At 39.9% G+C, this 20,035-nt stretch overlaps 1 protein-coding gene across 2 annotated transcripts in view; it reads left to right on the top strand.

Annotated features, from left to right (window-relative positions):
• Nucleotides 1–6,116: 6,116 nt before the first annotated feature.
• rras2 (RAS related 2) overlaps nucleotides 6,117–20,035 on the top strand; it is a 92,537-nt gene continuing 78,618 nt past the window's right edge. Inside the window, exon 1 of one of the 2 annotated variants that reach the window (XM_034191130.1) lies at nucleotides 6,117–6,503. In XM_034191130.1, coding sequence (XP_034047021.1) covers nucleotides 6,402–6,503 — 102 coding nt within the window. In that variant the 5' untranslated portion in view covers nucleotides 6,117–6,401. Of the gene's footprint in view, nucleotides 6,504–14,553; nucleotides 14,579–20,035 lie in introns of those variants that run through there. The other variant, XM_034191139.1, reaches the window with a different exon arrangement.

Below are 20,035 nucleotides of genomic sequence, written 5' to 3'. Positions count from 1 at the left end.
AATTTTTAGGTATATACATAAACCAATCCGAGTATTATGTGTCAATCCCTTGAAGACACTGGCTGGACAGGAGCTGGTGCATTGCTAGTTAGATTGCGAACTCAGAAGAGAGGTTTTCTGGTGAGGAAATGTGTGCAAAGTAAGAGAGGTGACTCACCACCAGAGCATTGCTGCCACCATGGGAAAGAAGAAAACCAGTCTAAAAATATCATACAAACTGAAATGTTTTTCCCCCATTAGTTTGTACAGTAGTTTTATGTCATTTAAATTCAGGTCTGTTGTGGTATGAGATGAGATATACGTTTACTTTATTGATCTCACAGTGGAGAAATTATGTTTACACTCCAGTTACCTCAGACAGCAATTAGTCCACAATTATTACATGTTTACCGTAATAATGGGCACATATCAGAATTAAAGACAGCACATACACATTTGACATTGTTTATGTGCATTAAGTTTGAAGAAGTCCGTTATCCGAATTGAGGCAAGTGGGTGAAGGTCACGCAGCAACCCTGAGATGCGCCGCCGTCAGCTTGGGGGGAGAAACGGGGACCAGCAGCAGCTAAAACCACGCCACCCTTGCAGAAAGGGGAAGGAGTGACGTGAGCAGAAGCCGGAGTGGGGGGTGTTTGATGGGGGGTAGGAGGGGAGTGGGGGGAGGGAATGGAGCATGCTTCAGTCCTATGAAAACAGTTTATTGTCTTTGTGAGTTGAGATAAGAAAGGCCTGAAGAGATTCCTCTGGAGGAAAACAGTCAGGCAATTTGTCCTTCAGGCTGATAAGCCTGCAGTGTTGTGGTTTGAGCAGTGAAAAACACTTTTTACAGCTTCACTAGAACAACCAAATTCCAATTATGAATTAAGAATATTCCCTGGCCTCCGAAATCTTCAACTTCAACTGCAAGGCATGCATCTGCCCCAAGATGTCATCCAATTTGCGTCAAGAGTCATCGCAGTCTGAGAATGCACTACCTTGCTAACCTCGTGACGGACAAGCGAGGGGCCGCGTGGTTCTTGATGCCGCTGTCTTGCCAATTTTCTGGTAGATCAGGGCAGCACATAAGCCAGAAAGTACCAGCCCCGCTACCATAAGACCAAAAATGAATAAATCCTCAACGTCCTCAACAGAGAAAGGCGCCAAGCATGCAACACGCCACAACCCCCAGGAGTCGAGAACATAGCCCGCAGGATACGTTCCATCTGGGCAGGTAGGATCCCCCGGTCCTGACCTTCTTGTAGAAAAGATGGTGTTAATAGCGTTCAGACCAGGTGATCAATTCCATGGTAAATCCAATAGTAGTCCAATAGATCCAGTATCCAATATAATTTGAGGAATTCACAGTCTGGTGAAGAAGGGACTTGAAGGTTAAAGCAGAGAGCAGAGATAAGCCCTCGTCGGAGTCCCAAGCTGAAAAGATGCATCATTCCTGTGATGTGATCATTCCTGTGTCTATGAACATTTATGTGTGTTGTGAGCCCATCTATGTATGACATATATAAACAAAGTGCTATGTAAATAACAGAAAAATAATCTGCACTCTACTTTCAAGTAGATTTTTGTTGGACTATTCATCCTATTGAGATATCCCATAATCCCTTGTGCGACAGAGAGGCGCTGCAATCAAAACAACATGGAGAAACCACATGACAATTGCAAATGAAATTATCCTACCAAATGTAAATTTTATGCCTTTCATAACATTTATAAGAGACTGCATGCATGAGACCCATGAACACTTAATATTCCAAATATTCTGTGTCTGCTACCTTTAACCTGCATGAAACCTCATAAACACAAACCGAATTTCAGACATCTTACTCTGGAACAAAGTGGACAAACAGTGCTGTTTGACTATAAACAGGGCATTAAAGAGCAAACTTCACTTTTTCACCACAATGACATGAACAGGAAGCGATCGTGGCTCACGGCAATTCCCACTGTAAATAACAATGAAATCACTTGAGATTCTTGCATGTTTATGTAAAACAAACACAATAACGTCTAAAAACCTAGATATGTTCATGAGAGTTTTAGGCACACTATACAAAGAGTTTTACCTTGTGATGGTAATGGCATTGTCCGTGTGTAAATTGCATCGTCATCTGAGTGACTCAATGTTGCTGATACAACCCCTGGCAAAAATTATGGAATCACCGGCCTCGGAGGATGTTCATTCAGTTGTTTAATTTTGTAGAAAAAAAGCAGATCACAGACATGACACAAAACTAAAGTCATTTCAAATGGCAACTTTCTGGCTTTAAGAAACACTATAAGAAATCAAGAAAAAAAGATTGTGGCAGTCAGTAACGGTTACTTTTTTAGACCAAGCAGAGGAAAAAAATATGGAATCACTCAATTCTGAGGAAAAAATTATGGAATCACCCTGTAAATTTTCATCCCCAAAACTAACACCTGCATCATATCAGATCTGCTCTTAGTCTGCATCTAAAAAGGAGTGAACACACCTTGGAGAGCTGTTGCACCAAGTGGACTGACATGAATCATGGCTCCAACACGAGAGATGTCAATTGAAACAAAGGAGAGGATTATCAAACTCTTAAAAGAGAGTAAATCATCACGCAATGTTGCAAAAGATGTTGGTTGTTCACAGTCAGCTGTGTCTAAACTCTGGACCAAATACAAACAACATGGGAAGGTTGTTAAAGGCAAACATACTGGTAGACCAAGGAAGACAAAGCGTGAAGACAGAAAACTTAAAGCAATATGTCTCAAAAATCAAAAAATGTACAACAAAACAAATGAGGAACGAATGGGAGGAAACTGGAGTCAACGTCTGTGACCGAACTGTAAGAAACAGCCTAAAGGAAATGGGATTTACATACAGAAAAGCTAAACGAAAGGCATCATTAACACCTAAACAGAAAAAAACAAGGTTACAATGGTCTAAGGAAAAGCAATTGTGGACTGTGGATGACTGGATGAAAGTCATATTCAGTGATGAATCTCAAATCAGCATTGGGCAAGGTGATGATGCTGGAACTTTGTTTGGTGCCTTTCCAATGAGATTTATAAAGATGACTGCCTGAAGAGAACATGTAAATTTCCACAGTCATTGATGATATGGGGCTGCATGTCAGGTAAAGGCACTGGGGAGATGGCTGTCATTACATCATCAATAAATGCACAAGTTTATGTTGATATTTTGGACAATTGAAAGGATGTTTGGGGATGATGAAATCATTTTTCAAGATGATAATGCATCTTGCCATAGAGCAAAAACTGCAAAAACATTCCTTGCAAAAAGACACATAGGGTCAATGTCATGGCATAGGGTCAATGTCAATGAGCAGATCTGATTTGATGCAGGTGTTAATTTGGGGGATGAAAATTTACAGGGTGATTCCATAATTTTTTCCTCAGAATTGAGTGATTCCATATTTTTTCCTCTGCTTGGTCTAAAAAAGTAACCGTTACTGACTGCCACAATCTTTTTTTCTTGATTTCTTATAGTGTTTCTTAAAGCCAGAAAGTTGCCATTTGAAATTACTTTATATCTTGCAGTGAAAGCCACCAATCTGAGATTTTGCAGGATCTGAAACCTCAATAGGGAGTGTGGCAGAATTGCTTTCTGCTGAAATACAACAGCAATGCACATGCCCTGTACCAGACCATACCTTATTTTTAGACCATCACACCAGTGAGCACACAGATGAGCACAAATACAGTGCATCTGGAAAGTATTCACAGCACTTTACTTTTCCCATATTTGTTATGTTACAGCCTTATTCCAAAAAGGAGTAAATTCATTTTTTTCCCCCCCTCAAAATTTTAATCACAACATCCACAATGACAACATAAAAAAGTTTTTTTTTTTTTGCAAATTTATTAAAAATAAAAACTAATAAATCACATCTACAAAAGTATTCACACCCTTTGCTCAATTCTTATGTACATGTGATTTATTAGTTGGCAGCAGTTAGTACAACCTCAAGTTTTTTTTTAATATGATGCTACAAGCTTGGTGCACCTATCTTTGGGCAGTTTTGCCCATTCCTCTTTGCAGCACCTCTCAAGCTGCAGCAGGTTAGCTGGGGAGTGTTGCTACCCATTTTCAGATCTCTCCAGACATGTTCAATCAGATTCAGGTCTGGGCTCTGGCTGGGCCACTCAAGTATATTCACAGACTTGTCCTGAAGCCACTCCTTTCTTTGATATCTTGGCTGTGTGCTTTAAGGTTATTGTCCTGCTGAAAGATGAACCATCGCCGAGCCTGTGGTCAAGAGCGCTATGGAGCAGGTTTAAATCCAGGTTGTCTCTGTACATTGCTGCATTCATCTTTTCCTCCATCCTGACTAGTCTCCCAGTTCCTGCCGCTGAAAAACATCCCACAGCATGATGCTGCCACCACCATGCTTCACTGTAGGGATGGAGACTGGTTTCCTCCAAACATGATGCCAAAGAGTTCAATCTTTGTCTCATCAGACCAGCAAATTTTGTTTCTCATGATCTGACAATCCTTCAGGTGCCTTTTGGCAAATCCCATGTGCCTTTTACTAAGGAGTGGTTTCTGTGTGGCCACTCTACCATACAGGCCTGACTGGTGGATTGCTGCAGAGATGGTTGTCCTTCTGGAAGGTTCTCCTCTCTCCACAATGGAATGCTGGAGCTCTGACAGAGTGGTCATCGGGTTTTTGGTCACCTCCCTGACTAAAGCCCTTCTCCCCTGATCGCTCAGTTTAGACAGATAGCCAGCTCTAGGAAGGGTCCTGGTAGATCTGAACTTCTTCCATTTACAGATGATGGAGGCCACTGTGCTCACTGGCACCTGCAAAACAACAGAAATGTTTCTGTACCCTTCCCCAGATTTGTGATTCAAGACAATCCTGTCTCAGAGGTCTACAGACAATTCCTTTGACTTCATGCTTGGTTTGTGCTCTGACATGCACTGTCAACTGTGGGACCTTATATGTCGATATGTCAAGTGTGAGCCCTTCCAAATCATGTCCATTCACCTGATTTTACCCCAGGTAGACTCCAAATAAGCTGTAGAAACATGTCAAGGATGATCAGTGGAAACATGCGCCCAATTTCAATTTCGAGCCTTATGGCAAAGGCTGTGAATACTTATGTACATGTAATTTTTTTTCTAATATAAATTTGCAAAATCTAAAATAAAAAGGTTTTCACATTATCATTATGGGGTATTGTATTTAGAATTTTGTGGAAAAAAATTAATTTCATCCATTTTGGAGAAACTGAAGTGCTGTGAATACTTTCCAGGTCCACTGTACTTGCTGCTTTCATGATGTGGGCAGCAGCCATGTTAATTGTGTCGGTTGTACAAAACCAAAACATCTGCGCTGCACTGTGTGCTACTTTGGGTGGAGTGAAAGATGAAGCCCATTGTGTGTCTTGGTCATACTAGAATTCAGACTGTCATTGCATTTGTCACAAAAACTTAAAATGACTCCTTTGAAGCCTGCACTTACAAAAATAACAAAATAAATAAATACATAAAAATTAAATGTTATATTTAATTTTGTTTTTAATGGGAAAAGCAAACTGCAACAGATTGTTTCAAGCAAGTGCACATTACGTCATTGAAACAACTAAGTTTATGGGACTGGTTGACATAAGTAAATACAACATATTTTTATAGCATTGATTTCCCACACATATAACATTAAAAGGTAGATAACACATTTTGTACAAGACAACGCCCCCCCCGCCCCTGAAAGCTCTGGCTACGCCCTTGAATTAACTACTACCATAGTGCCAAAAATTAACAAATAATGTCGTTTTTAATTTTATCTTTCTTTGACTATCTTCCTGTTAACTAAGTACGTGACAGAGACAATAATGTAAATGTTAGCATTGTTGCTTAACAGCTTGCTAAATTCAAAATCTGCATTTAATTAATTTCTTTACTGTAAAAAAAAGTTAGCCTGTCAAATATGTGGTAATAATATGGCATGTTAAAGAAAATAAATACAAATGTGTTGTATTTGTGTGGTTTTACTTTACTATTTTTGTAGCGTAATGTGAAAAGTTAAGAGGCGAGAGATACAGATACAGATACACTGTCGGGGCGGGTTCGGGGCTCAGTCTATGTGCTGGAGATCTGAGCCTGTAGCTCGACCCCTAGCGTCAGACATGAACAGTGCGGCGGCCGTGTGACTCCCACTGTCGGATTGACGCCTTGAACGTCGCAGTGTTGTAGAGACGAGACGCGGCTGGAAAGACGCTCCGGTGTATGGACAGGCGCCCGGACACTCCTGTATTCTGAACGGACTACATCGACGACACATTCGGACACTGTGCGGTTCTGTCTGCTCGATTCTCTTCACTGCAGGGCCTCTTCAGTTTACAGGAAAAAAAAGTGGGTGTTTGCTGCTCACTGGTGTTTCAGCGTCTCCGAGCGCGGCGAAGTGTCCTCGATGGCAGGCTGGAAGGACGGCTCGGTGCAGGAGAAGTACCGGTTGGTTGTGGTCGGAGGCGGCGGTGTTGGTAAATCAGCCCTGACTATCCAGTTTATTCAGGTCAGTAATCGGCAGCTTCTTTTTTCTTTTTCTTGGACGCAGCCTTCGCTGCTTTTCCGAAAAGGGGCAGAGAAGGGGAGGCCGGGCAGGGGAACCCCGTAAAGCTCCGACCGGGCTCTGCTTTCTTCTCCACTACTTTTTTTTTTTTGTGGTTACCGAGGTCTGCGACTATTTACTGGATGTTTAGGCGAGAATCCGTGTTTTGTCAATTAAATAAGAAAGGACTCCTGTCACTTTAACGCAAAGCTTTCCGACTGATTCCACTTCCACTTTGTAGCCGTTACTCTGAGAGTGAAGAAAGTGAGTGTGCGGAGTTACTTCGAAAAGTTAAAAGCTGTGGACTGCACTAAAAACTGAGATAGTACAACTGAGATTTATCAGGGCTTTGATGTTGATTCAGACGCACATGGAGTCGGCACAGACTCCATGTGCCGACTCTTTACGTGTTTTCTGAGGGACGCAGAGTTTTAAATCGTTCATGAAGTTGAAAATTAACAGTACAAAATGTCCAGTGAAATAAATACGTTTTGAAAAAGTAAACAACAGAAAAAATATCAGTTATGCGTGGTAAAAGAACCCCCCAGCCGTATATGTTATGTAGGGTTGCCCAATTTGGGGCCCGCGGGCTACATGTGGTCACACTCCCTTTGTTTTGTTTTGCTTGACGGAGGAATTCAAACGATATCCAAATATCAATAACTTTAAAAATCAATATAAAGACATGATGTTTTCAAGATATGTATCTGCTGAAGAAGGATGTTTTGTGTGTTACCAGTTGTAAATGTAAATTTGTTTGGTAGAATTCAGATTGTGTCGTTTAAGATGAAGAGTTTGAAGTGGTTGAAAATGGGAGTGGGAATAGATGGGTTGTTTACTTCCCCCCACTCCTTTTGGACTAGATAATTTTATTTTGGTTAAAGGGGTAGGCATTAATAAGCTTTGCTTCTCCCTCACCCTTTTAGGCACACGGTTGCATTGTTAATCCATTTTCTTTCTTCATTGTATGTTTTTTTGTTGTTGTTTTGGACTGTGTGTGCTGAATAAATTCATTAATTCATTGTCCCTCCATGGAAATTGGCAAATTAATAAATGATTTACAATTGTTATTTAGGAAGATGAAAGAGTAGTGTTTTATTATTTTGAAGTTTTATTTTATATTTATGTTAATTTTCTATTGACGATAATACATTTTATTGTGATGTATGTATCTGAGTCACACATTGACAACCTTTATTTTTGGCCCACAGTCAAACTTCCTTTATAGCTATTCAAAGGTAAGAATTTGAGAACCTCAGTTACCCTGTTATGTAGCATCTAAAACAAATAGTGTTGAACATGTAAATTGATGTGTAGCACTTTATGCAGAAAAGTGATGTATAAATAAAAGGATTATGAATAAATGAACTGTATAAGCAGTTGCTTGACATTTCTGACAGTTCTTTGGCTTTATTTGGTTTTGCCAAACAATTTATATTCCAAGTTTTGTTTTTATTATTTTCAAAAATATCTTTGGATAATGTGTCCATACTTTGGACTGTTGGTCAGATTAAAGTTGTTCAACTACTGTGTTAAATATGCTCGATCATAGTGTTAAATGCAGTTGATCAACTCAAATAGAGTTCATTTTTACCAAGATGAAGTTGATTTAACACTATTTGCAGTGGAACCGTGTACCGTACTCACTTCAGAGTCAGTTTATCTCTGAAAAATGTACTCTGTACATCAAACTAATTTCTATGATATTATGGTGGGTATTAATAATTATTAATAGAAATTTTGAAATACAAAGCAATTCATAACAAAAAAACAAACAAAAAAAAAAACAAAACAATAATACACAAGTGAATAAATGATGGAATAAGAGCTGGTTGCAGCCTTGCACACTACTACTAATATGACCAGAAATAAGATTAACACCCTGAAAGCCTGGTGTCTTCATAGATCAGTGCTTGTCTACTTGAAAACTGTGTCACACTATAAATGGTATGCAAACAGTTTACCTCCCTCTATTCCTGGTTGCATTCCAGCACACTGCAGATATAACCCGTCTTGCTTTGATCTTACCGGCTTTGGTAATTTGGGGGAGGGCCCTTTTTTTTCAAAATGCCCACACACGCTTTAAGAAGGCAAAGACAAACATTGCCCTTTGGCTTGTGTGTCAGTGTCGTTGATGCTGCGTCTCACTTCCAGGAGACCACACTACATGCGGCTGCACGCCTCCACAATGTGAGACAACGGCAGGCTGGTGCACGCTTCAGAGTAGGGGTGAAATACCCGTATCTGTTTGGAGGGGGGTGGGGGGTTGTTCGTAATGAATGTTCAAGAAGCTCATTAACTGCATACCAAGTAGAAGCGGATCAGATAGCTGTGCCACAGATTTTTGCCGTAGCCTACCGACCCTCCCTGCCCTTAAAGCGCGTTCTGACCTGCATGCTTTTACATTTCATTTCATGTAATGTGTTCAACATAAATTGCACTTGAATATTTGACATCTTGATTGATACACTTCCAATTCAAAGCATGCATATTTTTACTTGAAGGATATCCTGAAGTGGTTTGTTGTTAATTTGTATAATTTCTAAGCTTTTGTCTTCTTTTTTAGCTTTGCACAAAGCAGTAAGCAACAGGTATGGCTGTTGTTTTTAGTGGGCTTTAACATCATTTGCACATTCTCAGAAGCTTCTGAAGCATGTCGCACAGCCCAATCTCATGGTTGCTGTTTTTATTTTATTTTTTTGTGATACTGTCACGAAATGTCACATTTTGTGATGCTGTCAAGTTTAGGTCATGATTTTAACCCCAACCCTAAAACTTATGTATATGTCCAGTTTATAACAGGGTGCGTGTTAGTAACTGTAATTTTATGCTATGGTTCGTATGTTATTCATATGTTATATACCACATGACTTGCTAGTTTTAGGGTGGGTTCCATGGTAACTAAGAAGTAGCAACACCTGTAGCTATCACTCACAATGAACCTTCGCCCGGGGTCTACTTTGACTACAAAATAATGAACAGTGATGGCATTGATCATCTGATTCAAACACCCATTTCTGTAATTGGCCATAGCATATTTGTTGTTCTGTGTGATTGAATTTAAATGATGGTTTTTGAAGACCTTTCTGTCACATACATGCCTGTCACTAATTTCTTTTATGAAATAAGAGTAAGTTATCTGAATAAAACTTGTTTTTTTCCAGTGGTGACTTGAGATTTTGCTTGAAGATCCCCCTTACATATATTTATTTTCCTTGTGACCCACAGTTATTTTCCTTCCTCTCGGTCTCGTCATGCCTTGCTCACTGCTGGGGCTGTGACACAATGAAGGGAACCTACACTCGCTTCAGAGGTTTCTAGATGTTGGCTGCCAGGGGAACAGGCTTAACAGCCCGTTGTGAAGTCGAGGCTTTCCCCAAAACTCTTGGGTGTTGAGAGATGTGGGGGTCTGGATCAGATTGGGTGGGTGAATGGTCATGGACCATGTGGAATTTAGCCCTTTGGCAAAGGAAGTCGCTCTACTGCACTTCTTAGGACCTCCTAGTTCTGTATGGAAAAACATGACCTGCTTCCTGAATCACTGAATTTATGTGTGCGTCAGTGGAAATATTCACTGAATGTTAGAATCTCTGCAAGGGTTTTGTGTTGAAAATATGAAGCATCAAAACTATTTTATTTGAGGAAATACTGCAGTGGTGCTTCTATTATATATGTGTTGTGAAATGCAGTGTATTTTACAGTGAAACCAAGCTTTAAAGTTTATGCCGTCCCTCCTGCAGATTTACCTTATGTTGCCTTTGTCCAACAGATAATCTGCAAATCAAGCAGGGAAGTAATGTGCCGTTTTTAGAAACCTTTGTCAGTTAATAAAACAATGAGTGTTTTCTACCAGGATTACTACATTTGTCACAGACTCATGTTCACCAGCAGTCACATGTTAGTTTCAGTCATGTGACTCAACATGTCACAAGCCCCTATAAGCAGTGTGTAATGAGCTCAGCCCATCATCATCATCAACCTTTTTTTTCATAATTTGCTTTCTGGAGTTGTGAACACTCCAAACGTTAGCCATATTTGTTGAACGCTGAGAAGCAAAAACCCTGAAAAATGTATACTTTCATATGACTTTAACTACAGAATGAATAGTCACATAGTCATGGTTTTGTTGAGGAAAATAATATCAGTATTTCATTTATACACTGAATGTATTTTATTTAAATGTGCACATGGTTACACATGATCAGAGTGTGTCCATTTTTTTTTTGTATTCTAATTAGATAAACAGAAAATTTATGTCACTTGGATACATTATGATCATGTGCAACCATGTGCACATTTAAACAAGTAAATTCACAGGAATTGGTTTTTTTTTCAGCTTAGAGTTGAATATACTACTTTTTGTTGAAAGACATGAGGCTGGCCAGTTTTAGATAACAGTCTTAGGGCCCTATCTTGATGACCTATGGTGCATGTAGATTTGGGGAAGTGTATAATTAAAGTGGATATGACACTTAAAGACAACATAGTCTTATTACATGTAACAAAGGTTATATAATTCGGTCAACCTAAATGCTTTGGAAAAATGGATGCGGTTCTCCCATTATATACAACATTTGAACGTCCTGCCACTGAAAAACGTGCACGCCCCGTGACCAGCTTCCCGCTGAGCACAAAACCTGAAATACGTCACTGCGTGTAGACCATATCGGCTTGCGCGCCTGGCGACCGTTGTTTACACTTTTTTTAGCGGAAGAAACTTTGATTAAACACAGCTCTCAGGGACTTGTTTGTCGATATGCCTGACCAGTGTGTCGCAGCATATTGCACAAACGCAAGGGCGAAAGGTTTTAGCCTTTTCAAGTCCAGGCAGATTGATCGAAAGCCGCGGTATTGTGCGATGCACGAAATGTCAGGCTGCCGCTTGCTCTGCTTGCACACCCGCATTTGCTCCAGACAGCAGACACTTTCCTCTACCATCTCCATGTTCTCGCACCGCTCACAGGAACACCTAAAATGTCAACCCCAAATAATATGTTCACAATAATCTGAAAATGGTCAAGGAATTTATGTAGTAAACACGGCGGTGGAATGTTCACTGTTGTTTTCGGCGATCTTTTTCAAAACGTTCGCCGTTTATCTCCTATTCTTTCATGAAAATAACGTAACTAAACATGGATGAATGCAATGCCAGGCACTCGAAAACGGCAAAAACCTGAAGGTAATGACAGTGGTCCGCAAGTATTTAGCTACACTATTGTGGCTCCGGAAAAATAACAAAGGCAGTAAACAGACGCTAGAATAAAAAATGCTATAATTATAGTGTTATAAACAGCAGCAACAAAAATCAAAGCCTCCCTTATCATTCCGTATTCTGCAGCCTTTCAAAATCCATCGGAATTGGCACGTCTTTTGCCTCTGCTTCGGCTCCGCCATAAACACCGTCGGCATTATTTTCGCTGCCAGAATGCTCCTGGTTTGAATGTTCGTCTGAAAGATACGGCTCCAATCTGTGGGGTCTAATCACTGCTGCGACATCCTCAGGATCCGAGTCAGTCTCGATTTCCTCACAGAAATAATCCACACTTGAAGAGGAGTCAGAAAAGTTCTCGATCTCATCACTGTCCATGCTGAGGTCTACCTGTTCCTGTTGTCAATCTAACAGACAAAGACGGGACTCTCCACGCTGTGACGTCACGGCATCACTTGACCACTGATGGAACGCTACCAGCGCACTTTCCAAGAAACACACTTTTGAGAAGCTGTACAAACTTTATTTCTCAGTGATAATCATTAAAACCACTTTCAACTTACTATACTGTATGTATATTTTGATATTTATATCAGTTTTACCTCATTTTTTAGGTGTCATATCCACTTTAAGGGCTGGATGGCATAGCATAAAATTTCTATCATGGTGTACAACCCCATATCAGAAGAAGGTGGGTTGATATGGAAAATTTAAATAAAAAACAAACAAACAAAACTTGTCCTTACATTTATTTAATTTGGCTTGTATTTATTTGCAGACAATATTTCATGTTCTATGTGGTCAACTTCATTTCCTTTAATATTCTTGCATGTAAACCCTGCCACACATTTCAAAAAAGTTTAGCGCATCACTTTTACAGCCAGTTTTTTGAGACATGTCAGGGGATGGATACATTAACATTTTCAAGTCACTGAACATGTCTGGGACTTTATTTACACCAGTCCTTTAGAAATACAATCATTTTGTTACTGTATGGCATTCCCTCGCAATGCAAGTCGTGCTCCTCATCTGAGTCTTCATCAGTAAGTGTTCTTTGACATAAAGTTATTCCAGCAGTACCCAAGGAACCATCAAAGGGACCTAGTAACAAAGACGTCATGTCTTCACCTTGGGTCACTAGTTTCCAACAATGTCTCAAGGAGATGCCCACATTTCACTTGGCTGCAGCAGATGGATGGTTACTTTCAAGAGGTTGGGATGGACTGGTTGTCTGCCTGGGTGGTTGCCATGCAGGATCCAAAGCAGTTCTGTAGTGCAGTGGATGTGCAACACTCAGCACCAGAACATGTTCTTAGATCTGATATGACCTGACCTTTCTCATGTCATGTTAGAAATCTATTACAGCATCATTGTTCATAACTGGACTGAAGGTTTGATTATTACTGTTTGGCCAATTTCAAGAGGACTGTATTCTGTTTACTCAGATATTGTATTTGGTTTGGGAGGTGTGTTTCGGGCGGCATGGTGGCTTAGTGGTTAGCACTGTTGCGTCACAATAAGAAGGTCGTGGGATGAATTCCTACCTGTTGCCTTCCTGTGTGGAGTGTGCATGTTCTCCCTGTGCGCACGTGGGGTCCCTCCGGGTGCTCCGGCTTCCTCTCACATCCAAAAGACATGCAGGATGCTCTTTTGATCTGGGGTTTACAACAGCATGCCAAGAAGGGCCAAGATTGTGCAGGAGTTCCTGGCTAACAAGCACCTCGGCGGCTGATTTCACAGGTGATCAGGACTAAAGGCTGAGGGGAGGAGGTCATCAGTAAAACCACCTAGTGAGGCAATAAGTTGCAAGGAAATCCTGCACAGTCTCGGCCCTTCATGGCACGCTGTTGCCCCCCCATATGGTCCTGTTGAAACGGTGTTGAGAATGCAGACTAAACCAGTGGATGTAACATTCAAGCCAAATATGAATTGCACATGTTGTACGTGTTGTTAGCCACGTTGAGGAGCTTTGCTGTAGCACAATGTTAGAGATCATTTATGTTATTATTAGAAATGCATAAGTATTTTTGGATCATTATGAAACTATGGTGAGACTTGTTTTCTGTTGTTCGTGGTTGGGTTAACAAGAACCTAAATGAACTTTCCCACTTGAGCTGCTATTTATGTATAAGGCTGAGACAGTTTGTCATCACTCCATATTCTGTCATCAAATGGTGAAGTTAGTATTATAAATGTGCCAGCAGAAATAGACGACCTGAGGCAGATTTACAACCTCACTGCCTGCCAGCGTGCATGTTTCAATCTGTACAAGAATGTGAAATTCACATCTTGCGAGTCCTCAGCAGAGTCTGAGATGAAAAATCTGACTTCAGCGCTGAAGCAGGCAATTTTCAGAGTTGGAGGCTAAAAGATGAGGTCACTAACTGTAAACCGAGTGGCAGGCCCCCAAGAGACGTTGACCACCCCAATGCCAAGCAGTTGACTTAAGCTGAAATAGCTTTGGAATGACATAACATAGAGTCATCTAGAAGAAGTTGTGGAACACAGAGTGTTGTTTAATGTGACGTCTGTGAGGGAGGAAGCGTCCCAAGTAGGGGAGAACATGACTCACGTTTGCCATGTGAAGATGCATGTGGGGTGGTGTTTATTCTAGAAATAATGGCACATCGCAACACGAGCTCGGTTTACTCTGAGTAACCAAAGAAGCGGCTGGAATGAGATGGCTCTATAATGAGATGGTGTGTGATGTGAGTGCTTGGCAAAAAGCACAGTGCAGCCTGCTTGCTAATATTAGTGTGGTAGCGGTGACCCTCGGCGTTGAAGATTCATGCAGGAGAGCAAAGCATGCTGATTGATCAAGTCCGGACAGGTCAGGATTTTTTTTTTTTTTTTTTTTAGTTTGAGTGGATTTGCAGTAAAGCCCTAAAGCTACCTTGTTTTCGGTTTTCTCTCTGATACTCCCACTCCCTTTCCATAGCTGGTGCGTATTTTCTGGCGTGGCCTTGATTACTTAGAAATGAGGTCACCGAGAAAGAACGTTGTCATAAGTAGTAATTCAATAGAATAAACAAGGTCTTTGAGGGCATGTGGAGACAAGGTGCAGTAATGATAGCCGTGTGCTTTATGCTCTTACGTGCATTTCTCGAAACACACGCAGGCAGTTAAGAAGCGTCTTTGCAGCTATGCATTTTATGCATTTGGCTGTGAGTTAATTTGCAACTTTTACTGCGTGTAGTACAGCACAGTGTGCTCTGTCCATTTTTGGATGGCGGCACTTTTGTAGCTTTCTGTCTGGGTCACATGTCATCTTGAGCTCAGTCAAAGCAAACAATTCCATTTTTATTCTCACTGGCGTTTCTTCATCTCCTTTCAGGGCATTAATGAGTTTCCATTGCACTGTGTGGCTGAAGCATGTGCTATTAAGCTGTACTTTTGTTGAGTGTAAAGTGGCAAGCATGCCGTGTATGTGCGTTTTTGAGGGCAGGTGTTGAGAGCACATTCTTTGTTTAGCGCTGCAGGAAAGGTCACCTGTTGCTTTCTCATGCAGGAGTTTTGAGGGAGAGAAAAGGAGCCCTTTGCCTGTCTTAAAAACATGATTCATAACTAAAACCTTTTTGTTAAAATCTGCATAAATAAGCTGCACTGGGAAAGCACGCATCTTTGCCGAGCTAAAACAATACTCTATTTTTCCATTTCAAGTAACAGTGTGTTATTGTTGCTGTTGAATGCATGAAAATGTACAAAATTAAATGACTGTGATTGGATACGTATGCATGATTGACAGGCTTAAGCCCCATTTTCAGTCCATAACTGTGACAAACCAGCGTGAAAGGTTACAGTTGACAACAGACGTGATATAACACGCAGTTTGAAGATATAACCTCCCCAGTCATGGCCGTAGGCAGCGGGTTGAGGGGAAAACAGGCCCCTAACCACCTTAGTGAGTGAAGATGGTCAAATGTTTACAGTTTACGAACTGTAAAGTTTATAGTTTACAATCTACTGTAAAAAGTAATTGCGTTTCTGTTAAAAGTGTTAACATTTGTAATAATTGCCCTGACAACATTAAATTATCTGGTACTTTAGTTGGCTATAAAAGGCTCTATAAGAACAATATAATTACTTGTTATGATCTGATGAACTAGGTTTATTGATTTTGTTATTGTTCTTGGGGATTGTGCACTATTGTTTCTCTGGTGTTGGGAAATATTTGTTCATTGATTAATTTATACTGTTTACGCTTGTTTCCTTGGCATTTGCTGTTTTATGTGTGTGTGTGTGTGTGTGTGTGTGTGTGTGTGTGTATAATATATATATATATATATATATATATATATATATATATATATATATATATATATATATATATATATATATATATATATTATACACACACACACACACACACACACACAGTGGTGGGCATAGTTCCGATAATCCGATATATAATAAGATAATGTATTCATTATCGGATTATCTTTTTAGATAACTTTAAAAACCATTATCGGACTAATTATCTTCCGATACATTTTTGTCCGATAACTTTTAGACCAATAACATAGTAAACAAAGATGAATAGTGACAAACTTTTAAAATCAGTTGAGCACCTACCTGTTAAAAGTTTCCTAACAGATGTATAGTTCTACCCTCTGCAAACAGAAGAGAGCTGCTTTTGAAGAAACCACTCTATCCTCTGCAGGCAAAAGAGAAGTAGTCACACACACACAAAAAAAAATCATTTCCTTTAACACCATACTGATATACTGGCATTATCACCCAAGTCATCCAGAGGCATACATTTTTAACTTATGGTTCAGATTTTAACCAAACTAATTTTGGACAAGTTATTTAAAATTACTGTCATGTCTGATGTTTTATAAAGTGAAAATATCAGATATATGTTTTAGTTTTAAAGTAATGTGCTAATTTTAAGGTTTTAGTGAGCACATGCTGTGCCCAGCAGTGCATTATGGGTGATAGGGTAATCTCAGTACGTTCACGACAGGACAAATGCATTTCAGACACTCTGTTCAGGCTCCATGGACAGCAGCATTAAACTCTAGTGCCTAAAACTCTCGTGAATATTTTCTCTGGGTTTATAGACCTTATTGTATTTGCGTTTGTTAAATTCCACGCATCTTAAATGTAGCAGACACGGATTATCTGGGATTTTGTTTTGGCAAGTTTTTCAGGCTTCTACTGCCATCTACTGGCCAGTAGTGTTCATGGCAGTATTCGCCCTAAGTACTAAGCGTCTGGGCACCAGTAGATGGCAGTGTTATATTTATTTTGACCCCGGTTATATCAGATGGTTGTCAAATCAACTTTTTGGCTTTGCAAATGGCTTTTTTTTTTTTTTTTTTTTTTTACAATTTAAGTTTAAAGACAAAACAACAACAACAAAAAAAAACATTACAAGACAGCTCTGCGGTGTTTGCACATGCACAGTGCGAGTGGTTGGACGCTTGTAGCTCCTCAGCAGCAGGATACAGAATAATATCAAACAGGTTTGATTTTCATTCGACCATACGATCGGCGATCAGGAGGTGGTTGTGAGATGTTGAACGCAGCTTGTTACTCCATGTACACTACACGAAGCAGGACGCGCGATTAACCTGAAACTCGGTCCAAAAAATTCTTGCACGAATGAAAAATCATCTGAAAAAGGACCAAAACTTGCACAGTGTAAAGCCAACATTTATGTGTCAAGAAAAAGTGCACGTTTTACATCATAAAACGTGAGCATGGGACTAATAAAATGAGCGCACATTCTCTCCACATGCAAAACATTTTGCGATGACACTTCCAGGACTCCGTAAAAATGCCTGTTTTTACAAATAAAAAATGGAATATTTTACAAAAGCACATTATCTGTAAACACCAACACATGACACACGTCACATTAATGTGTTGGTTTACATAATGAATGAGTGAACCAATCAGTGTTTAGCAGAGGCACTTTTACCCAGAATCCTTTGCGATCTGTCTGTGTTTGTTACAAAACCTCAGAATTAGTGCATTATTCAACATTAAAAGATATATAAGTCAGCATGACTTTATTTTTCAAGACCTCTGCCTGACCGCAGCGTTGTGATTGAGTAGAGAGCTGAGCTTTGTGGTTGTTCTCAGGGTGCCTCTGTGCTGAAAACAAGTGCTTCCAGCAGGGGGCAGGATGTTCAAAGATAAAAGTGTAGCCTCATTGTTTGGGTCTGTTGTCACTTTTAATATTACTAGAAGCTATTGTGGCGTTAAAGCTCAAATACAGTTTATTAGTAGTTGCAAATGTACCAGAGACAATATTGGAATTTATCTGTTATCTGTAACTTCCGATACATTTTTGGGTGGTTTATTGTTTTATCTTTATCAAAGATAACTTTTCAGTTATCCAATTATGTTTTGGTTATCTGTGCCCACCACTATATATATATATATATATATATATATATATATATATATATATATATATATTATAATTTTTTTTCCATATTTTTTTCATGAGCTTGGTTCTTTAAATTCAGTTGTGGGCAATAAGGTATGCCATTCAGCAGGCCTTGTAGTTGGTGCCTGTTTAGAAATTGAAACAAGAGGATGGCGCATGCAGACAGAGCATAGATAAGATTATTTTTCTGTCATTTGATGTGTCATCCAACAGCTGTGGGGAGTCAAGTTTCTGAAGTGTGTGACATTTGGCAAATCCCAGCAAAACTAGTAGGAAGGAAATTACCCAGGTATACATTTTAGGTGATTGTACAATTAAGAATGAAAGTCCTTATAGTGCAGAGAGGAACATAATGTTATGTTGTGGTGGAATACTATGTGATAGTATATTGTCTGGGTGTAATGAGTTGTTATCTCTGCTTGTGGTAAGGCTCTTGATGAGATCTCCACCTGACAAGTTGACTTTACTTTTTAAAAAAAAAGTGGTAACCGATTGCCTGGAATAAGATAAAGGACAAGTACTTTTTCACATAAAATAACCATGCTAGTTTATTATACATGAAAAAAGTGCTTATCCTTTGTAAGTAGTGTAAGTATTTATTTTCATCACTGATCACTGTTGATTTTTTTTTTTTCTGATTAAATTGATACATTGTTTTATCCCTACAATGTCACTCACTCACTCATCTTCAACCGCTTACTCCAGTTAAGGGTCGCGGGGAGCTGGAGCCTATCCCAACGGTCATATGGCGTGAGGCGGTGTGCACCCTGGATAGGACGGCACTCTGTCACACGGCCACGTATAGACAAACAAACACACTGACAGTCGCACACCTACAGACAATTTAAAGTAGGGATGCACCGATACCACTTTTTTTCCAGACCGAGTACAAGTATGAGTACATACATTTTGGTACTCATCGATACTGAGTACCAATACAAATACTTAATGATACCATTACAGTTTTATGATGACTTTGAAAACATGTTTAATTCATCACTTGTTTCTTACTTTTTTGACTGTAACTGCTACCAATATCATTAGCTTTGTTTTTATTTACAAACATTTTACTTAAATCATGGAACTTCACTTTTTGTCTACAACAAATTGTCCTTTAACCTTAATCATGTGTTTCTTAACAAACATGACACTGCCAGACATCTCACTGAAATGTAACCTGTGGACTTCAGTACTACAAAATATAAAACACCAATAACTGCAGTGTTCTGTCATGTTGTGAATGAGGCGAATTGTCTCCACACACACACCCATATTCATCCGTCATCTGCTGAACAATTCAGATCGCTCCAGTTTGCTCCACAGCAGAAGAACTTTATGACTGCATGCTTCACTGGGCTCTGTGCCATGGAGGAGGCGTAGAGAGGGAAGAGGAGACTGAGACGCGGCTCTCATCTCGCTCATTTTCCCAAACATCAGGTACATGCAGCAGGTGGAACACCTGCAGGAGCGCGCTGAGGAGCATTGGAACGAGACTTTTAGCCGACATGGCTTCATTGTCCTTCAGCATACTGCAGCAATGAAACTGAATGCGGTGCAGCAGGGTTTAATTGTGTGCACGTCAGAGAAGAATGCTGTCACGCTCTATTGAGGATCACCACTAATCAAGATGGATCAACACGCTCAGTTGCGACTTCCACGGCATGAGGCGAAATGAGGGTGGTGTGTGACATCTGTGGAAGAATTTTTGACACCATTTTTTTGTCACGCATAAGACTTTATTATTTACTCTGTGTGTGAATTTTCTCCGCATGACGGACTGCGGCTTTCAGTCAATTAATGGACAGCATTGATGGACGTATTTGGACTTATGAGTATGAAAACTTATAAAAATCCATAAATGAGCCGCATCGTTTAAGCTGCAGTGTT

The sequence above is a fragment of the Thalassophryne amazonica genome, chromosome 2, assembly GCF_902500255.1.
Source record: "Thalassophryne amazonica chromosome 2, fThaAma1.1, whole genome shotgun sequence".
NCBI lineage: Eukaryota > Metazoa > Chordata > Actinopteri > Batrachoidiformes > Batrachoididae > Thalassophryne > Thalassophryne amazonica.
This window is presented reverse-complemented; position numbering and strand designations above follow the sequence as displayed.